This window comes from Pagrus major, chromosome 15, assembly GCF_040436345.1.
Source record: "Pagrus major chromosome 15, Pma_NU_1.0".
NCBI classification, from domain to species: Eukaryota; Metazoa; Chordata; class Actinopteri; order Spariformes; family Sparidae; genus Pagrus; species Pagrus major.
In genome coordinates this window covers 11,454,033-11,474,731 of record NC_133229.1, presented here as the reverse complement: position 1 = coordinate 11,474,731, position 20,699 = coordinate 11,454,033, and the positions used below count along the sequence as shown (strand labels likewise).

General features: G+C 40.5%; 1 protein-coding gene across 1 annotated transcript in view; it reads right to left on the bottom strand.

Annotated features, from left to right (window-relative positions):
• The window catches only part of micu1 (mitochondrial calcium uptake 1), a 34,031-nt gene extending 16,159 nt beyond the window's left edge, over positions 1–17,872 (bottom strand). The window contains exons 1-5 of the mRNA XM_073481885.1: positions 17,670–17,872; positions 13,045–13,209; positions 11,322–11,517; positions 8,234–8,396; positions 5,617–5,660 (exon numbers count right to left, since the gene is read on the bottom strand). Coding sequence (XP_073337986.1) covers positions 5,617–5,660; positions 8,234–8,396; positions 11,322–11,517; positions 13,045–13,208 — 567 coding nt within the window. The 5' untranslated portion in view covers position 13,209; positions 17,670–17,872. The remainder of the gene's footprint in view (positions 1–5,616; positions 5,661–8,233; positions 8,397–11,321; positions 11,518–13,044; positions 13,210–17,669) is intronic.
• Between the last annotated feature and the right edge of the window lie 2,827 nt (positions 17,873–20,699).

Genomic DNA, 20,699 nt, shown 5'->3' with positions numbered 1-20,699 from the left:
CCAACCTCTATTACTGTAGATTAGGATAAGAGATAGAGAGCATTGAAGTGTGTGTCAGCTTTTATATAGCCAAAAATTGACAGAGAGGGCAAAGAAGAGCAATAGAGCAGTGACAGTCCAAACAGCAGCCCTTGGAAGCTTCCTGGGAAATCAGAGAGAGTGAACATGACAACAGTTGGTGTGACAAGAGGCTTGTTTCCATTGGAGCAGCCCCCCTCTGCACTCCCTCTGAGTGACAGGTGTCCTCTCCCAGTCACAGCAGGTCACACGACAGACGCTGTGGCTTTACATACAGAGAGGGCCACAGGATGGAGGAACAGTTTGGATACATTTTTAGATATACAGACCAAGTCCTGCCATCATTGAGTCTGAACCATGCTCTACAGAAATCATGCAGCACTGACATCTGAACAATCCAGAGGATGGATTTGTGAAGGTTATCAAGCACATCAACACAGCCTTGACGTTAGCTAACAGAGCCATTTTCTAGGTCCAAAAACCACCCTGTGATGCCACCATGCGCAGATAGGGGGCGCCACCACCAGCTTAGTTTCTCCATAAGACACAGGCAAAAGAGCAGTGCATGCTGGGGGAAAAAGGCCAGAGTGCCAAAGCGTATTTAGAGCTAGAACTGATATTTCTCAGAAGAGATGAAAAGATGCAGAGAAAAGGTTTATAAAAGCAAGACAGAGGGAGCGCAGGGGAACAGCACTGTAATGATTTGGCATTGACCAATAAAACTTCCTCATGAATTTCAGCTGCTCTTTGCATTTCAGTTTTGTACAACATGACATTCTCCTTAAAAGTTGACTATAAATGTATGTGAACTTTGGCTCTGACTAGCGTGTAAATTATGGAGCAGTGCTGCAGCATTTAATAATCCCTGTAGAAGCAAAATCTAAAGTCTTCACTTTCAATTATTCAGCAGGGAGGGCATGGCACGCAGCTGTTTCCAACAAGCTATACAAAGAGCACCGGGGAGGTCTAAAACATTATGACCAGTTACAATACAGAGTACGACTTGCATATTTGATACAAGTGAACACACAATGGGGTGTGTGCCTGCTTCGGTTTTGGACACTCCCCGTCATTATATAGTATGCAGGTTGTAACCTGCCCTTTGCTGCACTTGGCTTATCTTCACATTATTCATCCTGACTGACGGAGACATTCAGACCTGCTTAAAGGCCAAATCATTTAGTAGATAAAGCTTATAGGTCAGGGCTCATTTATCTACACTTAGCAACATAAATGTGTATATCAGAACATTTGCATCACAAAAGGTTTCTCAGATGTACTCATGACATCAACATTTTGGAGCATCCCTAACCAGGAGCAAGTAAATGCTAAAATGAACCAACTCATACACATTTATGTAAGTGACAGAAGCAACTTAAGTGTCCTGGTATGTGAAATTAACAATAAGGCAGAGGCGAAAACCACGACTCCACCAAATTTGTTAATTTCCATATTAAGACATCTCAGAGTGTATTATTATGCTTATACAATGGCCGGCTACCATCAACCATCTTTAAAATGTGTTTAAACATACTAGAAGTAACTTTGAAGTGGTTATGAAACAGTTTCAATTTAATAACAATGGTTCCATATGACCTACATGGGCAAACAAGACCATCTGCGAAAAAACTGACCATTTCTGTATAGTAATTATAGTTATTCTTAATGCCCGTCACCAAGATGTATTCTAAGTCTTAAAATTAAACTTATTTTTATGGCAGAGTGCTGAGGATAAATTGAGGGGTCTCACAGCTGCTCTGTAGTCTGGTGGTATGGCAAGTTTACTTTGTTTCACCATCATCATATTACAATTATTCATCTTATATAGCCCAAAATAGATACATTACCCCATAAATACAAATCCTGCCAGCAGCTGTGTTTAAAAAAGAAAAATAGGATTAAAAATATGTTGCGTTTTTCTTTAACTCACTTCCAAAACAAGTGCACACTAGCCAGATTAAGATCTTGAGACAGGCCGTGGGGAGTGCTCATACCACTTTTGTTCACAAGAATCAAAGTCTAAAGTTCCTTGTAGCTACTTTAAAAATGGCTGACAGCAAAACAGACCATGGTTAGCAACATAAGCACTGTTTAGTTTCTGCAGTTTAATGTACTTTTGCACTGTGGTTGAACTCTTAACCAGACAGAAGTCATTTCCGTGGCCATGATAGATTCTGCCTTACTGTAAGAGAAAATACAGTGGTGGTGTTTTATTCAATTCCTCATACTGTTTGACTTCCTCCTCAGGCTGTGTGCAACCCCTACAGCACGTATACACTGAGAGAAAAGTAAGATGTTAATTCAACATGTTATTACCAGTCTATAGATTTCTTGTTATACAACTAAATGTACAGTTTGGCTGCTGTCCTATCAACGGCGGTCATTAAGTCAACTGAGGCCACGACTCTGTTTTAACACTTGCTGAAGCTGAGAAGTGGTTAAATACAGAAAAACTACTTACTTAGCTGTTCCCCTGAACTAACAGCAGTGAATAGCTATGCCCTCCATATTACAACAGAGGAGTGCGAGCGTGAGTAATCAAAAGATTGAAAAAAATACAGAGAAGTAAGTGGAAGAAGAGGGAAAAGGTATAAATGAGAAAGAGGGAGTAGGAAGTGACTACAAAGTGCAGTTTTTCATTCAGGTGCACACATGCTGCTCGGCACGCACCCCATACCTGCCAGAAGTCCTGCAGAGAGGGAGGGGCAGATCGAGAAGGAGATGAGGAGGGAGGGTCAGGGGGGAGAGAGGGAGACAGAAGAGGAGGGGAGGAGGAGGGGGTGGAGAATGCGCATCAGTAGATGGAATGATTTGGAGGAGGGAGACAGAGAAAAAGTGGGGATTTTGGGAGACGGGGAGTTGAGGACGATGGTTATTTACGAGGAGGGGGAAGAGAGAGAAAATGAGGGGATTACTCGTTATGTGAATGAGAGAGGACGGCTGATAAGAGCAGGAGAGAATCATCAACAGTCAACAATGGCAACGTCGAGTGACAACAACATAAGATTATAGCAGCTGAATGCATGTCCACATGAGCAGAGCAGTAGGAGAAAACACAGAGATGAAGTGAATTAACAGCAGTAAACACGAGCAATCCTGTTTAAAGACTTCTAAAATAACTGTTCCTCTGTACAGGAAAATTGAAATAAAACAAACAAGGTGAGTCAATATGAACAGCAGCTGTTTAAAAACCATATAGGGAACATAATGTGTAAATACACACTGAACCTGGAACAAATTAGTATCAGCAGGAGGGGGCGGGGGAGGGGGATGTAAGTGAGAGGTTTATAACACGCACATTTTTAAACACTTAACAGCGGCCAAACAGTATGCATGTGACTCGCTGAAGTCTCTCGGTAGGCTATTTCTAAATTAAACGTGAGGAAGTGAGACACAGAGGACTTTCTCGCGCTCTCACACAATACTGTACAACACCTCTCAACCATCGACCTTCATTGCAGTTTACCACCCAACCCCCAGCTGAAAGGCTCCCTTGTTCTTAACTACACCCTCCATCAACTTTATGATATACTTTACATACACTACAGATATTGTGCAGGCTGTGGCCATTTCATCTAGGTCTAATTCAGTGCACTTTCAAGTTTCATGTGAACTAGATTTCATGGCTTCTTGGCAGGAAACAGTAATGGCTTATTCCTCATACCAACTAGATAGGGGTGCCCATTAAGCCAATGAGGAGGAGGCACGTGTCTTGGGATGAAAAAGGATTGGGCAGGGCCAGCGAGGGAGGGGAGCTCTCGTGGCACTCGGGCCATGGCAGGAAAATCTCAGGGGACAACCAAAGCTAAATACAGTATCAGAGGAAACCATGTGTCCACAGATTTGCCTGGCAAATAAAGGCGACGCGAGGCCTGGAGATATGGATGGCATTTACATAAGCAGCCACGGGCCATAAATGAGCAGTGAATGTGTTCCATTTCGATTTCTGGCCATTACAGATTTTCACATTTACTTTTGATAGATGTATAGCTAAAGCTCTTTGGTCGATATGCTTTTTTTTTAAAAACACAAGGCTTAGTGAAATCAAGAATTAGTTGCAGCAGTGAGTTAAAGAGGAAAGTTGTGACAAAGGTTCTCTCTTTTAACTCACTGACTTGGTGTGGCTCATGTGACGTCAACCTGGAGATGAGGTACTATGTATTTTTCATCATCCCAGCCTAGGGGCAGATGGATTTTGATCTTTTAATGAGGTTAGAAACTACAATCACCACACTGATGATTAGTGAATACTAAATGAATGAGAATGGTTGGCTACTGGGTGTGAGAGATGCTCCCTGGGATCAGTGAGAGGGCAGTAATGGTCACAAATCAATATCAAGGGAGGCAGTAATGAAAATAATGATGTTGATGATTTATACTAATGGGTTCCATTTTCATGACTGTGAACAGAGAAATGTTAGCATTTAGGGCACAGAGACAAGCTCCTTTTAGAGTCAATCTGTGGCCGTGGGGGGATGGCTGGCCTGTCCAAAGTTCACCTGCTGTTTCTGTCTTTAAATAGGTCATTATTTCCTGGGCAGGCCCACTTTGTACACATCCCTCTTAATGATTAAGTGTGCGGCTGTTCTGTTAAAGAGAAAGGCTTTTTCTGAATTCGCTAACTAACTAAATGCTCTGAGATTAAAGGCAGATAGAGGATCTGCGCACCGGTTAAAAACAATAAATTTCTTCATTACTTCGTAAACATTTGTCTGAACTTATTTGTCTGTGCTCAAACTATATAAGGAAAGTGAGATATTCTGATTATCTGCTCTAGACTCGCAAAACTGTGACTGGAAAATAATGAGTTAGGGTTTAGGGTTGAAAAGCAGACAGCAGTGCAAAGATAAACAGTGTACAGGTTCTGTGATAAACATCCTTTCAGCAAATTTATAAGTATATAAAGGTCTGTACCATTCCCTTTTCTCTCCTATAAAAATCTTGTACCTGCAATGGAAGTATTTCAGTTTGACACCAGCTTGTGCAAATTTTACATAAACAGAAATGTGGATAAAAATACACCTATAAACAACAAAGTGAACCCAGAAATGCCAGCTAACACTCTCATAGCTAGCTCTTTCAGATTTGTTCTATTAATTTCCGCACTCTTTGCTGACAAAACATAATGGTGTTATCTATTTTTTCCATGTTTTAAAAGCTTTTATGATGCTGTAACCCCATTGCCCCTGATGAGTATTTGTGTATTTCTATGACACTGACTTATCACCTCAATTTATACATTGTTCCAGTTCTATTTATCCATTTTCTTCAATGCAATTTCAGCATGAATATATTTCCTCTCATTGCAGGATTTCATTACATTATTATATCATATTCATAAGCAGTGAGACTCAACACTGAATGCACTGAATTAAAACTGAATGACTGAATAAAAACCTCACCTATAATCTTTTCTGGTTATGCATATTTAAATTATATATATATTATATAATTTATTCTTATAAAGCCTAATTATCTAAAGCAGTCTTAGTTTGCTTACATTTTTCTGTATGAAAATAGGATCAGGACAATCTGATTATTAAGAGTTAATGGACAGACTTCTGATAAAAGTTCACTTTGGAGAAGCACAATTCTTACCTTCCCATCGTAGCGCTTCACAATGAACTGATCCAGGCCCAGATCTGAAAAAAAGAGACATGAGACAAATAATGTAACAGATGAGATGAGAGACAGACTAGTTACACAGCGGGGGCATCAAGATTTATGCCCATCATGAAGCAAAGCAAATGTATTCAGTTGGTGTCATTACTGAACCTTTGGTAATCACTGACATGTGCTGGAGATTAATAATAGTCATTAACACCCCATTTCCATTTTGCAAATTCTTTAAAACAAACAATCAACAGCATTCAGCTTTGACTCTTCTGATCATCAGTTAGAACACAGCTCTCGACCAGTTTATTTTATAGATCCAGTTCAGACGCACACACTGAGGTTGACAGTATGCAGTGTTTCTATTTATATATTATATAGTATTTCATGCATCTTATAGTGTTTGAATTCATCAGAAATCAACTCACTATATCATGCTCATACAAAAAATAATGATCTTGATGAAGCACACATATAGATCAGTGGAAAATGAGTCACTGTGCTCTGGTCTTTTGTCTTGTCAGTCCTATTTTGGGTTTACTGCTGTCATGTCTTTATATGCAAAAGGCAACAATTCATATCATAGCTGAATACAATTCAGCTCCCAACAAAGATGATGTGAAATGTGATTTTCTCCCCTTTTACTAAACTTAATCAAATATGCTTCAAGCATGACTTATGAATTTTTGCGTAAAAAACACAATCCTCCTCCTCCAAACTAATATAATTCAGACAAATTAACCGTGTTGAGGAGATTATTTTTCTTGTGCGAGGCTGCAGTTCTCATCTGTAACATGAAGCACGCAGAATTAGAGAGAAAAAAACCAAGAGTGTCGATATAAAGACTGGTGACACCACCGACCTGATCAAACAGTCTCAAATCAGATTAATTTTGAGGGCGATGGTTAGAGTTTAATCTCATTAAATTGAACCACTAATTAAGTGAGCATCATAATTTAGTATGAAGTTGTCTTCATCTGTATTAAAGATCACCTAATCACTGAAGACCTCTGCAAATAGCCTTGCACCTTCTTCTGCTTAGTCAATTATACTCTGACTTCAGGTCAGTTACTAAAATCACCGGAGATTCCCAACTCAGGGGCTGGATTGCGGACATAAAACCCACATTTCGAGATCTGTTCCACTTCAAAGGCTGTTCCAAATGCACCTGAATATGGCAGCTTTTTTAACACAATTTGAAACGACACAACTGAACTACCAAATATTTCAGGGGCAACATCCTCATCATAAAAGTCACATTTTCACTAAACAAGGAGCATTTGGCTCTGTACCTGTACCTCTCCAACCTCTGACTGGGACACAGTTGTTCCATCTATCTAGGCATGTATGTATTTCCAAAATCGACAATTTTAAAATGAAAGGTGGGCTAAAACTATCTTATACATTTTTTATCAAGTCCATGGGTTATTCATCATCTATGGGCCAGAAAATCTGCTGAGTATTAGAACAACAAAAGCAGACTTGACTCAAGAGTCTGCTATTTAACCTCACTTGGTTTGGGGCTAAAATTGCTGGCTATGACGCAAACTGCAGCATTTCTTGGACTTTTTCATCTGCTTTGCTGAACCTTCTCTTATCCAACAGAGCTCAGCTCATTGTTACTTTAATTCCAGTTTGGAAGGGATGAGACAGGATAAAGAGAGGAAGAGCTGGGGAATTGTCAAGAGGGAAGAAGAAGCACTAGGTCTAAGAATGGAAGGCCAACAGGGGCAAAGCTAGGCCAGGTCTTGGGTATGGTTAACAGATGGAAGTGCTGAGGTGAGCGGGAATGGCAGCGCAGACGTGACGGGCCAGGCTAAGTCCTTATCAAGTGCTAACTGCAGGCCTGCCTTCTTGACTGTGGATGAATTCGAGGGATGTAATAGTCCTGACGCAATGGGAATTCAAACCCAAGTGTGTGATGGAGGAGAATATACTCCAATACAATAAAATGTCAAAAAAATGTAACTGAATTTTAGTGCTGAATAACTGGATAACAGATAAAGACAAGAGTGGTGCTGAAACACATCTATGCCAAGTTAAGCTCCATGCCATCCCAGCCCTCCATGGCTGGAGATCAAATATCTCTCAGTGGCTCCATGTGTGACGTCTGAGATCTGCTCTGGTTTGAACCCGTTAATTGATACGCCAACTGCTGTGCTGTGACTCACTCAACACAGCGTGATTGGACAGTGCTGTCACTTACACCCTCCCTCCCTCCCTCCCTATCTCCCCTCATACTTGTGAACATGGTCGGTGGGATAGTTATACCGTGAACTGCTGTAAGTCCTGAACTGCTAAGCGTGTGCTAAGCGTCCCTGTGGCTGGATGGGGTGTTGGTGTTGGGTAATTCTCAACCAGTGGAGTTATATGGTCTTAGCATTGCTACATTTCACCCTGGATAGTGATACATGAGCTAGGTTGCAAGAGTGTACTTCAATTCAAAATCCAGGATGAGGAACAGAATCTGTCTAATACCCAACTTGATTCTGCAGAACCAGATAAAGGGAGCCAAATCTGACAAAATAACTGGAGAACGCCAGTGGGTGTGAAGAAGTCATAGATGGAGCAAAACTGGTGGAAGGAAAGGGAGAAGACTCACTCTCAGGCTGCTTCTCATTAGGTGTGATGGAGCGTATGAAGTCCTGGGGCGTCATGTAGACCTCAGCATCTCCGTGTTCACCAATGACCTTCAGGGTGGCAAAGTAGCGGAAAATCTTGTCCGGAGTGGAGTAGGCTCTTATCCTGTTCTCGTACTCCATCACCTGTCAACCAAACGAGAAACGCCAATTATACCCCTTTTACATTGGACAAAAAAAACCTGCTAACAACCACTAACATCTGGCCTCCAACTCTGATCTGCTGTGATGAAAACAACAGGGTACCATGCAAATAGTATATCAAGGATAGTGGCGCTGGCTTAAGAATGCTGGTTTGTTAATACTTTTCCCTTTCTCTGTTCAAGCAGCATGTAAACATATTTCAGTCGGTGCGAGAGACTAAAAGATACAAAGTAACCAACGTTACATTGTCAGTGGCTGCCATGTCACTCCAAGCATTGACAGCTGCTTGATTGGTACTGTGCATGTGATACTCTCAACAGAGGTGAGAAGGAAGCGAGATTTCTCACTCCTTAGCTACTTCCATCATCAGTTCTGGAAAAAACAATATCTATTTGAGAATTTTATTGATTTCAAAACAAGTTAAACGTCATCTGGACGTGGTCTGATGTGGAATATAATCTGCTACGTCCACCATTTGGGCGTTTTGTGACGTCGACATGAAACACAAGCAAAAACAGACAGGCACACTCAATGTTGACTGACTTGTTGAGCTGTATATGAATGTGTTGTATGAAAGTGTTGCTTTTTATATCATTATATATTAATGTAATTTTATTAAAGCAGCTAATGTTACTATGTATTTTATGTGTGTATGTCAAGTGTGGACCCCAGAAAGATTAGCTGATTGCCATGGCATCAGCGAGTGGGGATCCTTTAAATAAACAAATAAACAAATTTCATTGGCCATGCTGCTGACAACTGTTCCCTGTTTTCTGGTGTGGTCATTGAATGTGACACACCAGAAAAAAAAAACCCAGAAAGGCAAACTAGTCGACTGGCAATGGAAAAGGAGTCAATCACCTATTTCTGTGGGTTTACCAGTGTTTAAAAAAACCTGCATATACACACTAATTTCAGTGTAAATTAGTACCATATACCCAAGCACCAACCAAATCAAAAATCCAGACCAGCAATATTCCAGTCCTGTGTTTTGCGAGGTAAATAATCTGAGGGAGAGTTACGAGACTGTGGAGAGTGTGAAGGAGTGACTAGAATAAAGGAGCAGGTGGTAGCAGGAGAGCAAGTTGTCAGTCAGAATGGGGAGGTATATTAACCTCCTGACTACAACAACCACAAAATAAAAATAGGAAATGTGTTTTTCAGGATCAAGACAGACAGGTTAACACAGCTACACAAGGTTGTGACAATGACCCATGAGGCTAACAGCATGACACAGCTAACATACCAAAGTCCAACATTTTGGAAAATACAACAAAAAAAAAAGAATTTATTCAGCTCGGATACACACATTAGTCACATCAATGTTTGCCTTGACACTGCCATCTGCCTTTCAGCACAAAGTGGCAGATAGAAATTGACAGAGCGATGTTTGGGAGCTGGGCTCCGCTGTAATCCACACAGGCAGGTACTTTATGTGACGCTGAATGATTGTTTACACTATACAAACTCCCTGCGGAAGAAAGATTCAACTTTTTGAGACTATTATCCACTTTAGGTTGATAACAGAAAGAGTGAAAGAGATACAGGGACTTTGATCAAAGATTCTTTTCTTGAGTCTGTAGGTATGATTAAGTGCTTCTGTGTTGGTTCCCCCTCTTTAGCAGACCTTATTGGTCTTTCGGGAAATCACCAGGAGTGTGTCCCCCAGAAGAGGCAACCGTCAGTGTATGGATGAGAGGTTATAGGACAGTCGCAGGGAAAAACTGGCGAGACTGACTGATGGGTATTCTGTCATCTCTGCCTTTCATCTCCTCAGATTTACAAGCTACTGATCTTAGCATCACCCACACTGATGGAAAGTCAAGCCTGTTCTTTTGAGCTTTCAGCCATTCATGCTCTCTCCTTCCATTACAAAAAACTGCACATTAACAAAAAGGGGGGTGAAATTCAAGTCACACCAAATATTAATTCATTTTTTTTCCCCTTCGGATTTTCAAAGACTGTTGTGCAACATCTGAGTCAAGAGTGGTAAATCAGTTTAAAGGTAAGCAGGTGAAAGCAGTGAATTTTAAAACACATTTTAGAGTGAAAATTCCACCCTGCTGCATAATTTTGCATTTAAAATGATATCAATCAGAAAGTCCTATTGTCCCTATAGAGAAAAGTAAAAAACATATTTATGTAAAGACCAAAAACTCAAATAAATGTTCTAAAGACATATGTAAGTACTTTTCACCACACATATGGTAAACCCCATCAACATTCAACCATTGTAAGGGCAGTCTGAAGTGCTGATGGACATGTGCAGACATTTCCACACATACACGCACAAACAATTTTCCTCAGTATGCTCTATCAAACCGAGACTTTCTATTTGACATAGTGAGTGAGCTGGCACAAACAACCTATTTTTACCAACACACTGGTATATCCTGTGGTGCTGTGATTCACTAAAACTCCCCAGACATCTATATGCTTTCAGCAGACTATGGCTCCTGCTGAGACAAGAGTGATTGTGCAATTTTCAATCTACAACCCTAAGTTAGATGAACCATTGCATCACATTTCGTTTGAGAAAATTCAATCTATTGTTCAAAGCTCTTCCTCTTCCTTTTCTTCCTCCCTGGTCCACCAGCTATATTATGTAGAGCTACTAACTGTTTATTGGGCATCGTATCAAAGACCCTTTGTTCTTCTTCTGCTTCTACGTTGTCATCTGCTGCCTAATTAACAGCAATAAAATGGTATGGGTGGCACATTTCTGTTGTTTATGACAGCAGCAATGCATGCTCATTTCCTTTGTGTGTCTCCGTAAAATACTCTGTCAAAAATATACCAGCGTTTGCATATTGGACATTGATTGGGAGGGCTTTCAAAACACCATTGTAGAGGTGAATTAAATACTGGACTGACTGAACGGCTGAATGTTTATTGTTCATTGATTACCTTGCGGTCACGAAATCCAGAGCGTGGCTTCTTTTTTTTCCCCACTCCACCATCATCCTTTGAATCTTCGTCTCCGCTGCTGGCCTCCACCGATTTCTCTGAGTCCGTTTCAGATTCTGTATCCCTCACGAAATCCGCTTCCTCTGCGCCTCGATACTCAGTGTGTTGAACTGAAGGCCCTGCATCTGCATATGCTCTATTTTTCAACAATAATACAGAATAGAAACAGATTAACAGCTGAGGGACATTTCTATGTCATCTATGAAGAAGGTTTAGTACTGCAATATTGGTGAATATTTGTGTGTGTAAGTAACTGACTGTGTTATGCAGCTATGTATGTGCTGTAGTTATGGCAGGGAATGAGAGAGATTATGTGCTGCACTGTGTTTTGCTTGACTGTGCAAAGCGGGGAGGTTCACCATGGCAAACTCCCACTTGACCATTTTCTGACTAAATTGAAAATTGGTATAATAATAATAAATAGCTGAGTCTGTCTGGGGCAGGCTGAATAATTCAGTTTAATGAGACACAAGGAGAATGAAGCCTCGGGTGAAGGCCTGGAACAGTCTCGTCCCATCAGTCTCAAATGCCCAGAGGCACCATCCATCACTCTGACTCCTGCAGCACAGTCATTCTGTCCCCATAGAGCTCTCACGTCAACGCCTTCTGCACTGCTTTGCCTTAACTAAAGACCAAACTCTTTAGTAATGGATAGCAATAAAAACATTGTGACACCCTTGGGGTGGTGACTTCCTGGAATGTCAACAGAAATGCAGGTAAGCAACTTCATGGGGTGGTTTCCCCAACAGTTGCGTAATTGGGGAATCGAATTTGGCATGTGCACAGAAGTCAAACTGTTGTGGGATGCTGCACAGTAAGCAAATCCTAGTCTAGTGAGTGTAGATCATGGTCTGTGTTCATTTTAAACCAGGCACGCCAGATAGAGGAGGTTACAATTAATGGTGTGAAGAGAAGTAATTGTCGAGAGAAAAAAACACGAGACAATGCACTAGAGAACAAGAGAAGTGCATTTTTGGTTTAGCTTCTGTTAAACTTCAAGTATGATTGTTTTTCTTAAAAAGAGTAAATAAATAAAGCTGTGCATTTTTCTCTTAAAATTGGCCCTTGGCGTCATTTATATGATCTGATCTCTTTGTAGAGCCATTGTTGTTTAGAGTAACATATCTCTTTGATGGAGTAGGAAAACTCAAAAGACAAATGAAAAGTAAAAACCCAGTGATATGATATTGTTGTCTGATGGCAGTGAACAAGTCTGTTTGATAAATTAAAGAGTTTAATGTTGTTGTGTTTAATGTGATTAGGAGTATGAAGGAATCCTTTGTGTGTTTTTATTGTTTGCCACCGGATGGAAATATAAAGTAACACTGCAACGATTAAACAATTAGTACAAACTATCAAACTAAATACTACAAGAAAACTATTCTAACTATTTAGAAAATCAATTCATTGTTTAAGTAATTTTTTTTTTTTTTAATGCCAAAATGCTCTGATATTGGCTCTCAATCGTGAATGTTTTCTTATTTCTTTACTCCTCTGTGGTAGTAAACTGAATCTATTTGGGTTGTGGCCAAAACAAGACAGTAAACAGGAGTAAACAGCTAATCAAATAATAGAGAATTCAGTTGAAGTATCATAAGGCCATTATCATTTTCTTTCTTTAATACATTGAAGCAGTCAGATGCACTCCTGGGTCCAGTCTTACCTGTTCCAGAGCAACCCAGCACTAGCAGACACACCAGTTACCCCAGCCAGGGCTGCCAGCATCAGCCTCCTCCGGCCAGATCCCCGCACTGCCCCACTGTGGTAGCGGCGGGACAACTGCGCTAGCCCCACTGAAACTGCGGACAATGCCCGCAAGCGGAACATCCTGCAGGGAGGAGAGAATGAAGGCATAGTAAAAAAGCTGATACTACTGGGGAAAAAAATTAGAAGATGCTCTAAAATTGTGTATTAAGGCACTTTGAGCGCAGGTCGAACATGTGATTACAGAAAAAAGTAAAAATAGCTGGCATAGATCTTCGTTGCAAATACTGACAAATAAGAAGATAAAAGTGCTTTAAACTACACATCATATATCATCTGAACAACATGGAAGAGTGAGCACACTGCTAGCACTGTGTTAAGCACATCCCTTATCCAGTCATAAGCCATGGAAGTCTTCGGCAAGGATTTGGAGAATTTGTTCAAAAAACTAATTAACACTCATCTCAAGAGAAAAAGCTTAGAACAATAGCAGTGCACTCGTGGGATCTCTTTTCATACTGCACCACAGGCAAAACTGTACCTTCAACAGTCAAAGCATAAATGTCCTGGAGTCCTCACACACCTCATTTAATAAACAACTGAAAGCAGGGATAAAACTAATTGCCACCAGTGCAGCTAAGCTCTAAAACTTCAATTTCAACCAGACTGTTGCTTAATTCATCAATGTCACGGAAAGATGATTAACAATTAAGAAAGAGACTACTGGTGTGTATCTGTGGCTCCGGTGCGTGCACGTAGGACAGGACAGAGGAGTTCATCCCACAGAGGTCTGAAGCTGCCACCTGTCGATATCCTATTAACAATTCAGACACCAATTGTCAAAGTGATTCTGCAGAGAGATAAAAGACGGCATGGCATATGCTAATTGGAGTGCTCAGTAGCCCATGACAATGGGAACTGAGGTGAACAGCAAGCATGCGACCACAACCATTTCTGTGGAGCTGGTGACAGCCGTGTGCTAAAAGACCGGTGCCAAAGACATGATGGACACCAGCAAGACTAAAAACCTATGCAAGTGCAACAGAAACCTTTGATGACAGTCCATGGTATACAAAATATCTTTAAGTCTGATCATGACTTTAGTAATTTGTTTAAACTGGATTCACTTCCAATTTTGGATTACATCTAATCTGCCTCTTGCTTGTACGTGGTGTAAATCGTGTTGGACAAAAGCATCTGCCAAATTAATGTAATGTTATCTAATTAAATACCAAAAAACGGGACAAGTAGTAATATCTCTGAACAATAAAATGAAGCATTCAGGCTTTAATTTCTGAATAATTTCTGAAATGCGCAAGTGCATTTATTACATTTCCAACTCATAAGCATTATCTGGCCTCAAAGTAAGGCGCGGATGCAAAGGGGTTGTATTAGTCTCTTACTCATAGGTGTTTTTTGAGTTAAACCAATCAGAGCAATCTCTTTCTGCTGCCTCAAGATGGCAAAGTTCCAATAATGCACCTGACCACACCTCATTCTCAGACCAACATGCCCATGGGCGTCTAGATTGGCACAAGAACATCTGCTACTTTCACAATGTGGGCACTGGGCGTCCGTCAGAAACTACCCACGACACTGCGCTGTGTGCCACTTTGCGCCGTGTGTAAGATAAGGCCCTGTATCTGCTTAAAAAGTATTTTAAAGGTTTTATATTCGACTGCAAATAGTTTTCATCTCTGCTCCAACAAAATAATGACACAAACACATAAACATATATGCCTACAATTTAAGTCTCAACATAAGAGGCAGAGGGACACACACAAACCACAGAGCTGTATTTCTTGATCAGTTTGACTCCAAGCTGCAAGCGGAGACCCACCCATTTAGGCTAGTGTAATTAATGTCTTCCTTGGCCTTTGAAACATGTCACTCGAGTTGAAAATAATAATTTTCAAAGTGAGAGTTACCCATGATGATCTATGTAATCCCCAGTTGACAGGCCTGGAGCTTGTACAGAAAATAGATTTTTATAGCTGAGACACAGCGATGCTTTCTTTTTTCTCATCAACCTGTCACCTGAGTGCTTTGGTCAGGAAGGGGGCACTGGGAATGTGAAAGTGTGAATCTGGAATAAAATGCTGCAAGCAACATTACAGCTACAGCCCCCCCAGCTATACTTACCCACCTTCACAAAGTTGTGAAGAGGACCTTGTTATTTCGAGTGTGTGTAAATAGGGTAACACACTAGCTTGGGTGTAGACATCTTTTTGAATGGCTGCCATTGAAATATTTTCAAATGTGGGAACACACCTCTGTAATGGACAATGGCAAGATTTTGTTTGTTGTTGTCATGCTATGACATTTATTTTGTTGTCACGCTATGACATGTATTTTGTTGTCATGCTCTGACAACAACAAAGAACAAGAAATAACAAAGCAAGGCAGGGTTTTAGTAAGTTGAACAGCACATTACACGGTACATTTTATTTTTTCATGGCTGAGCAATGACCAGAAAAATAAAAAATAAAAATACTATAATTTTGAGGGTCACTGATAATTTTGTTAATTTGCTGCGACTTGCATCCACCTTTTCTTGCCTTTGTTCTACATCTATGAAGCAAGGTGCAACATCACAAAAGCTAATAATAATGCTAACACTTTGCAATGCATATATTAATTCCTACATCAAACCCCAGCCAATTAGGTCTATATCAGGCATCCAATGATGCCTACCTGAGAGAATAAAGCATGGACCTTGTTTAGCATATGAATGTCTCAGGTCGCACCTGTTCATATAGAGCCTAGTCTTTGAAGACATCAATTTTTCTTATTCTAAAAAGCTGTGAGCCGGTCAGTCCAGCCGGTCCCACAGCACTGGAAGACTGGGACAGGGCGCTGACCTGGTACCTGGTAAATCAATATTGCTCTTGGTCCTCCACATCCTTGGCCACCTTACAGTGATACACCGAGCTGCCCACAAGAGGAGCATAAGTATTTATGCTGTGTAAACACTGCTTGGTGCTTGGATGACGGCAAGCAAAAGGGGATAAAAGAAAAAAAAAGAAGTGGGCAGTGTCACCTCAGCAGCATAGGGCACTAAAAAATATGTTTTACGCCTTCAGTTGAAACTAGTGATGCATTCCTCTCAAAAAACAGTAAGCTTTGGAGTTTTAAGGCGCTAAACTTTGCAGCTCCTCTGTTGCTCAGGGATGTTTTCTGCCTCTGAGTGCTAAATAAAAAAAGAGAGAGGGGATTACTCTCAGGAGTAACAGGGGCACAGATGAAGTAAAGTTTGCATGTATACCGCACTGAGAATTTAATTTGGAAACTTTTAAATACTGCTGAAAGGTTTAGGTAGGTATATAAGAATAATAAGAATAAGAATTTGAAGTTGACTTAAATTGAACCAAGTTAATTTCCCCTCCTGTTTTGGATTATGAGCTGAGGTTTATCAGAATAAAACGAAATACACAGTACCGACAGACAACAGGCAATAACACTCATTTTGACAGTAGAGCTGCAACTATTATCTGATTAATCAATTAGTCTATTGAAATAAAATGTGTTGACTATTTTGATAATTAATCCTTTTCAGTTATTTTTCAAGAAAAAATATCATACAATTGCTGGTTTCAGCTTCTTAAATGTAAGGATTTGCTCATTTAAATCATTAACGATAGTATAGGAAGAGTCTTAGTGTTCTGGACTGTTGATCGGATAAAAGAAGCAATATGAAGACGTCTGTGTAGGCTCTGGGAAGTAACTTTTACAGACTAAACAATTAATCAATTAATCGTGACATTGAATCATCCATTTCACATGTTTGGTGACCCACAAGAGATGATAGTAAGCCATATCACTGCCCAATTGGATTATTAAGTTTATATTCTCATTGTTAAGACAGTTTACACCACATGAGCCTGTCACTTTGGAACAGCTGCCACCATAAGTGGCACAAGTTGGTAAACAGATTATTATGTATTGGTCCGAATAGACCTAACAATTCCTCAAGGTGGGTCACCAAAGGTAAAGGTAACCTGTAAGGTTAATAATGTTCCCAAGTGGGGAGTGACTTTCAGCAGGAGTTCACACATCACTGGCCTGCCTCAGGGTGATCACAGCCCCACCGGTCAGTCTGGTCTTAGATATCAACATTTAACACGGCACACATTGTGCAAGCTAATATTAACGGGCAAATAAACAAGGGTAAAAACATTTTATAGTAATGTTAGTGATATGTTTGAAATGGCAGAGCATAAAGAGCGAACCCCCAAAGTTGTCCCCATGATGCATAATGTTTTGTTTTTAGCCCTAAGTTAACCTTGTTGACAGCAACCCGCAGTGAGTTAAAATATCGCAGATAACTGTGTATGACCAGTAATACATGTTTTTATATATATCGTCAGTCCTAATATTGTTTTACTTGTTACTGTTGATGTGACATGCTTAGCTGTCGAGTCTAGCTGTCAGATAATTGTTTCGTGGGGCAGCTAACGCTAGCTAGCTAGCTAGCAAGCTAACAGTCAACGTTAGGATACACGTCTACGGTTAGCTGCTCTCTCTACGGCTAACGTTACACACTGCTGCGGTAGAGAGCTGCTTTAGCAAAGAAGGTTTACTCACGTTAATGACAACACAAGCGACACTCAGTCCGAAAATGATAATGTCCTCGGTGTTTCGGAGTACGTCTTTGCCTCCTGTGTCTGCAGTGATGGAGCAGCGCACACAGCAGTTCCGTGTTCACCAGCGGCCGTGTAGACGGCGGGGTGGAGCGACACTTCAGCACCCCGCCCCGCGCAGCCAGGACGGGCTCCGTCCCACCGCTGCTGGGGACACAAGCACAGTGGAACAGCATCAAATGTACATGACGCATTTTATATTATATTATCATGCTCCTATATAACACAGGCTCTGTTATTAATGGCAGTTAAATACTACATGGTGCAAACTCAGATGTATTTTATTCATAACTGAATAAACAGGCTGGTCTCAGAAGAAAATAAGGTCTGTCTGAAGCTAGAAAGGTGGCAGGGTCCGCCACATATAAACACAGTAAAAACAGTATGAAACTGTGTTGTCCTTTAAGGTCAGCTTGTGTATTCAGTTCAGTCAGTCATGAAACGAAGAGATTGTGTGTATTTAGTTGTTAAGGCATACATTAAATGTCTTCCCCAAAACTACGTAGTGCACCTTTAAAAAACAATAACACAATAACTTTATAATGTTTCACAATGACCATTGTTCTCTTAAAGCAAGCCAATCCAGTTTTATTGACTACAGTGATAGGTGAACAATCTGACTCACACACAAACTAAGAAAAAAATAGTGACAGCTTAAAGCACCTTATACTTTTACAAAATGTCGTAGCATCTTATGGTATTTTGTCAGACTAGATCATATATATTGATAAGAAAGATTAGCAACTGATGGTCCCAGGTTCACATGTAGACAATTTAGCATCTCAACGTGGTTTTAATGAAGAAACTGCTGTATGTAGATATTAAAATGTATACCCTTTAAATTCAGCTTTGTCATTTCTATTTTAGAATTTTTTAAAAATTAATTTCAACAAAATAACTGAATTAAACTGGGAGATAGCAAGTCTCTGCTGTCAGTCATGCGTGTGGTGACAGAGCCTCAGCATAAAATGTGTCAGAACTAAATGACTTGGCTCTTTGCACTGTGCCAGTTATAATTGTTGCTTTGAATACTTTACTTTCTGGCCTGAATGTATAATGTGGAAGGGAAAGCTGTGATGCTGCTGAGTCAACTGGAGACGTATCATAGAAGCCTTGAGGTTGCAGGAACTTGTCACATCTAGTGAAAGTGCAGGTCAGATTTCTTCTTGATATGACCATACAAGTTGAGATTATAGTAAAGGTGAAAGGAATACAGTGCTACACAGCAGTGATTGTTTATTGAGTCCAAAAAATAAAATCAGATTTTCAGTCAGCACAGAGAAAAGTAGCACAGAGCTCTTAGTGATATATGCCTGGACACACCTTGACACACAAAGAAATCTCTGCTAATACACACAAACACCTGCATGCAAGCAGACCAGTAAATGCACATTTCTGCTTTAAAGGCAGGAGCAGCCACACACCTTCTTTGCTCACACACTCCTCTCCTGTCTGCATCAAACTTAACACTGTTTAGCATGCTATTTATAACAACACACTCCCTTAAATGTCATCCCATTTTGGTAGATTAACTTCTCTTAAGCTACAGAATGTAAATGCACCCATCCTGCATTACTCTGCCATATCAGATCATCAAATTCTCGTGACACTTTGTTGGGTGCGATGCGGAACGGCAGGAGGTTTAATGGCTTCACATTGATTCATAAGTTATGAATTAGTGAAAATGGAGCCAAATGTTTCTCCTCTGAAGATTTCGCAATCAGTATGGGGAATATGATGCATTTACTAATGAAATACGGTCCTGACAAGTGGGGCCAGAAATTGAGCATTCTGTCGATATATTGCCTGATCAATACAAGCATTACAATAACAAATGGACCAGTGGTCGAAAAGGTCAGAGGGCATCTACGGTTCTCTGTGACTGTTTTTTGTGAGCTGCTGTTTTATAGCTGCTTCCTATAGAGAATAAACAGGACTAATATCTCTGGTTACCCTCTACTACAAAATATTATCTATATCCTTATCTCTTTGTCTTTCCCCACCATCTTTTGTTAAAGTGATTTTCAACACCTCCCTCTCTCTCCCCTTCTCTCTCTTTTTAATAAGGGAGGCTACTTAACTGTGCCTGCAGCCCTCCGGTGCAGGGTTCATTAATGCGAGCAATTTATCACAAGCCCACAATATGTAATTGTCAACTATTGAAATTTCACATTGAATTTAAATAACTTCACAGCTGTAATAATCTCAGCACAGGTGTTTACAATGGCAGCGCTTATTTCTCTAATTCAAAGCCATTCATCTTGTTCACAAACACTGTCAGTCATGTATTATTCTCATAAATATGCAAAGTAGTTCCTTAAATTGTCCAGAGGACCAGTTTGGAGATCGGAGCCACTCAGCATGTAACAATCAGCCCTCTGTAGGTGAGCATATAACTAAAATACACACCATACGCGTGTGACACATTCAGATGTCATGCATGTTGGATATGAATAGCTGCTAAACAGCTCCTGGCTAGAGTGTTTTCACATCTGTCACCATGTCTGGGGTTTCTGATCGTGGTGTAGGGTTCAGTGTCCTAGCCTGCTGGTCTTAAGGATTAGCTATCAGTCGCGTAAACTTTGAAAGAAACAACAAATCTTCCTCTTACTCAGGTTTCCACTCTGACTCTAACACCTCGCATTAGTCAGAATATTAATTCAGTTTAAAGGTTAAGGGTATATGGTAACTGTTTACCTTGCAGCCTTTGTGCTGCAATGCAACAGAAATCTATACAATAGCATTGTGTGCCCATTAACTCCATCCTGCTGTTGTTGCAGTGCAAAGGTGGAGCCGGAGATAAGACAGGCCTGCAGGAGAGCCCCCACAGCTCAACTGTTTTTAGTACATCACGACAGCGTTGCTACCACTGTGACTTGTGTTTAGTTTAAATGGGTTGCTGGCTTTACAGCGACCACAGCAGTTTCTGTACACCTAAAGGTCCCAGCTGAGCTGCTTTGTAGAATGAAAACTG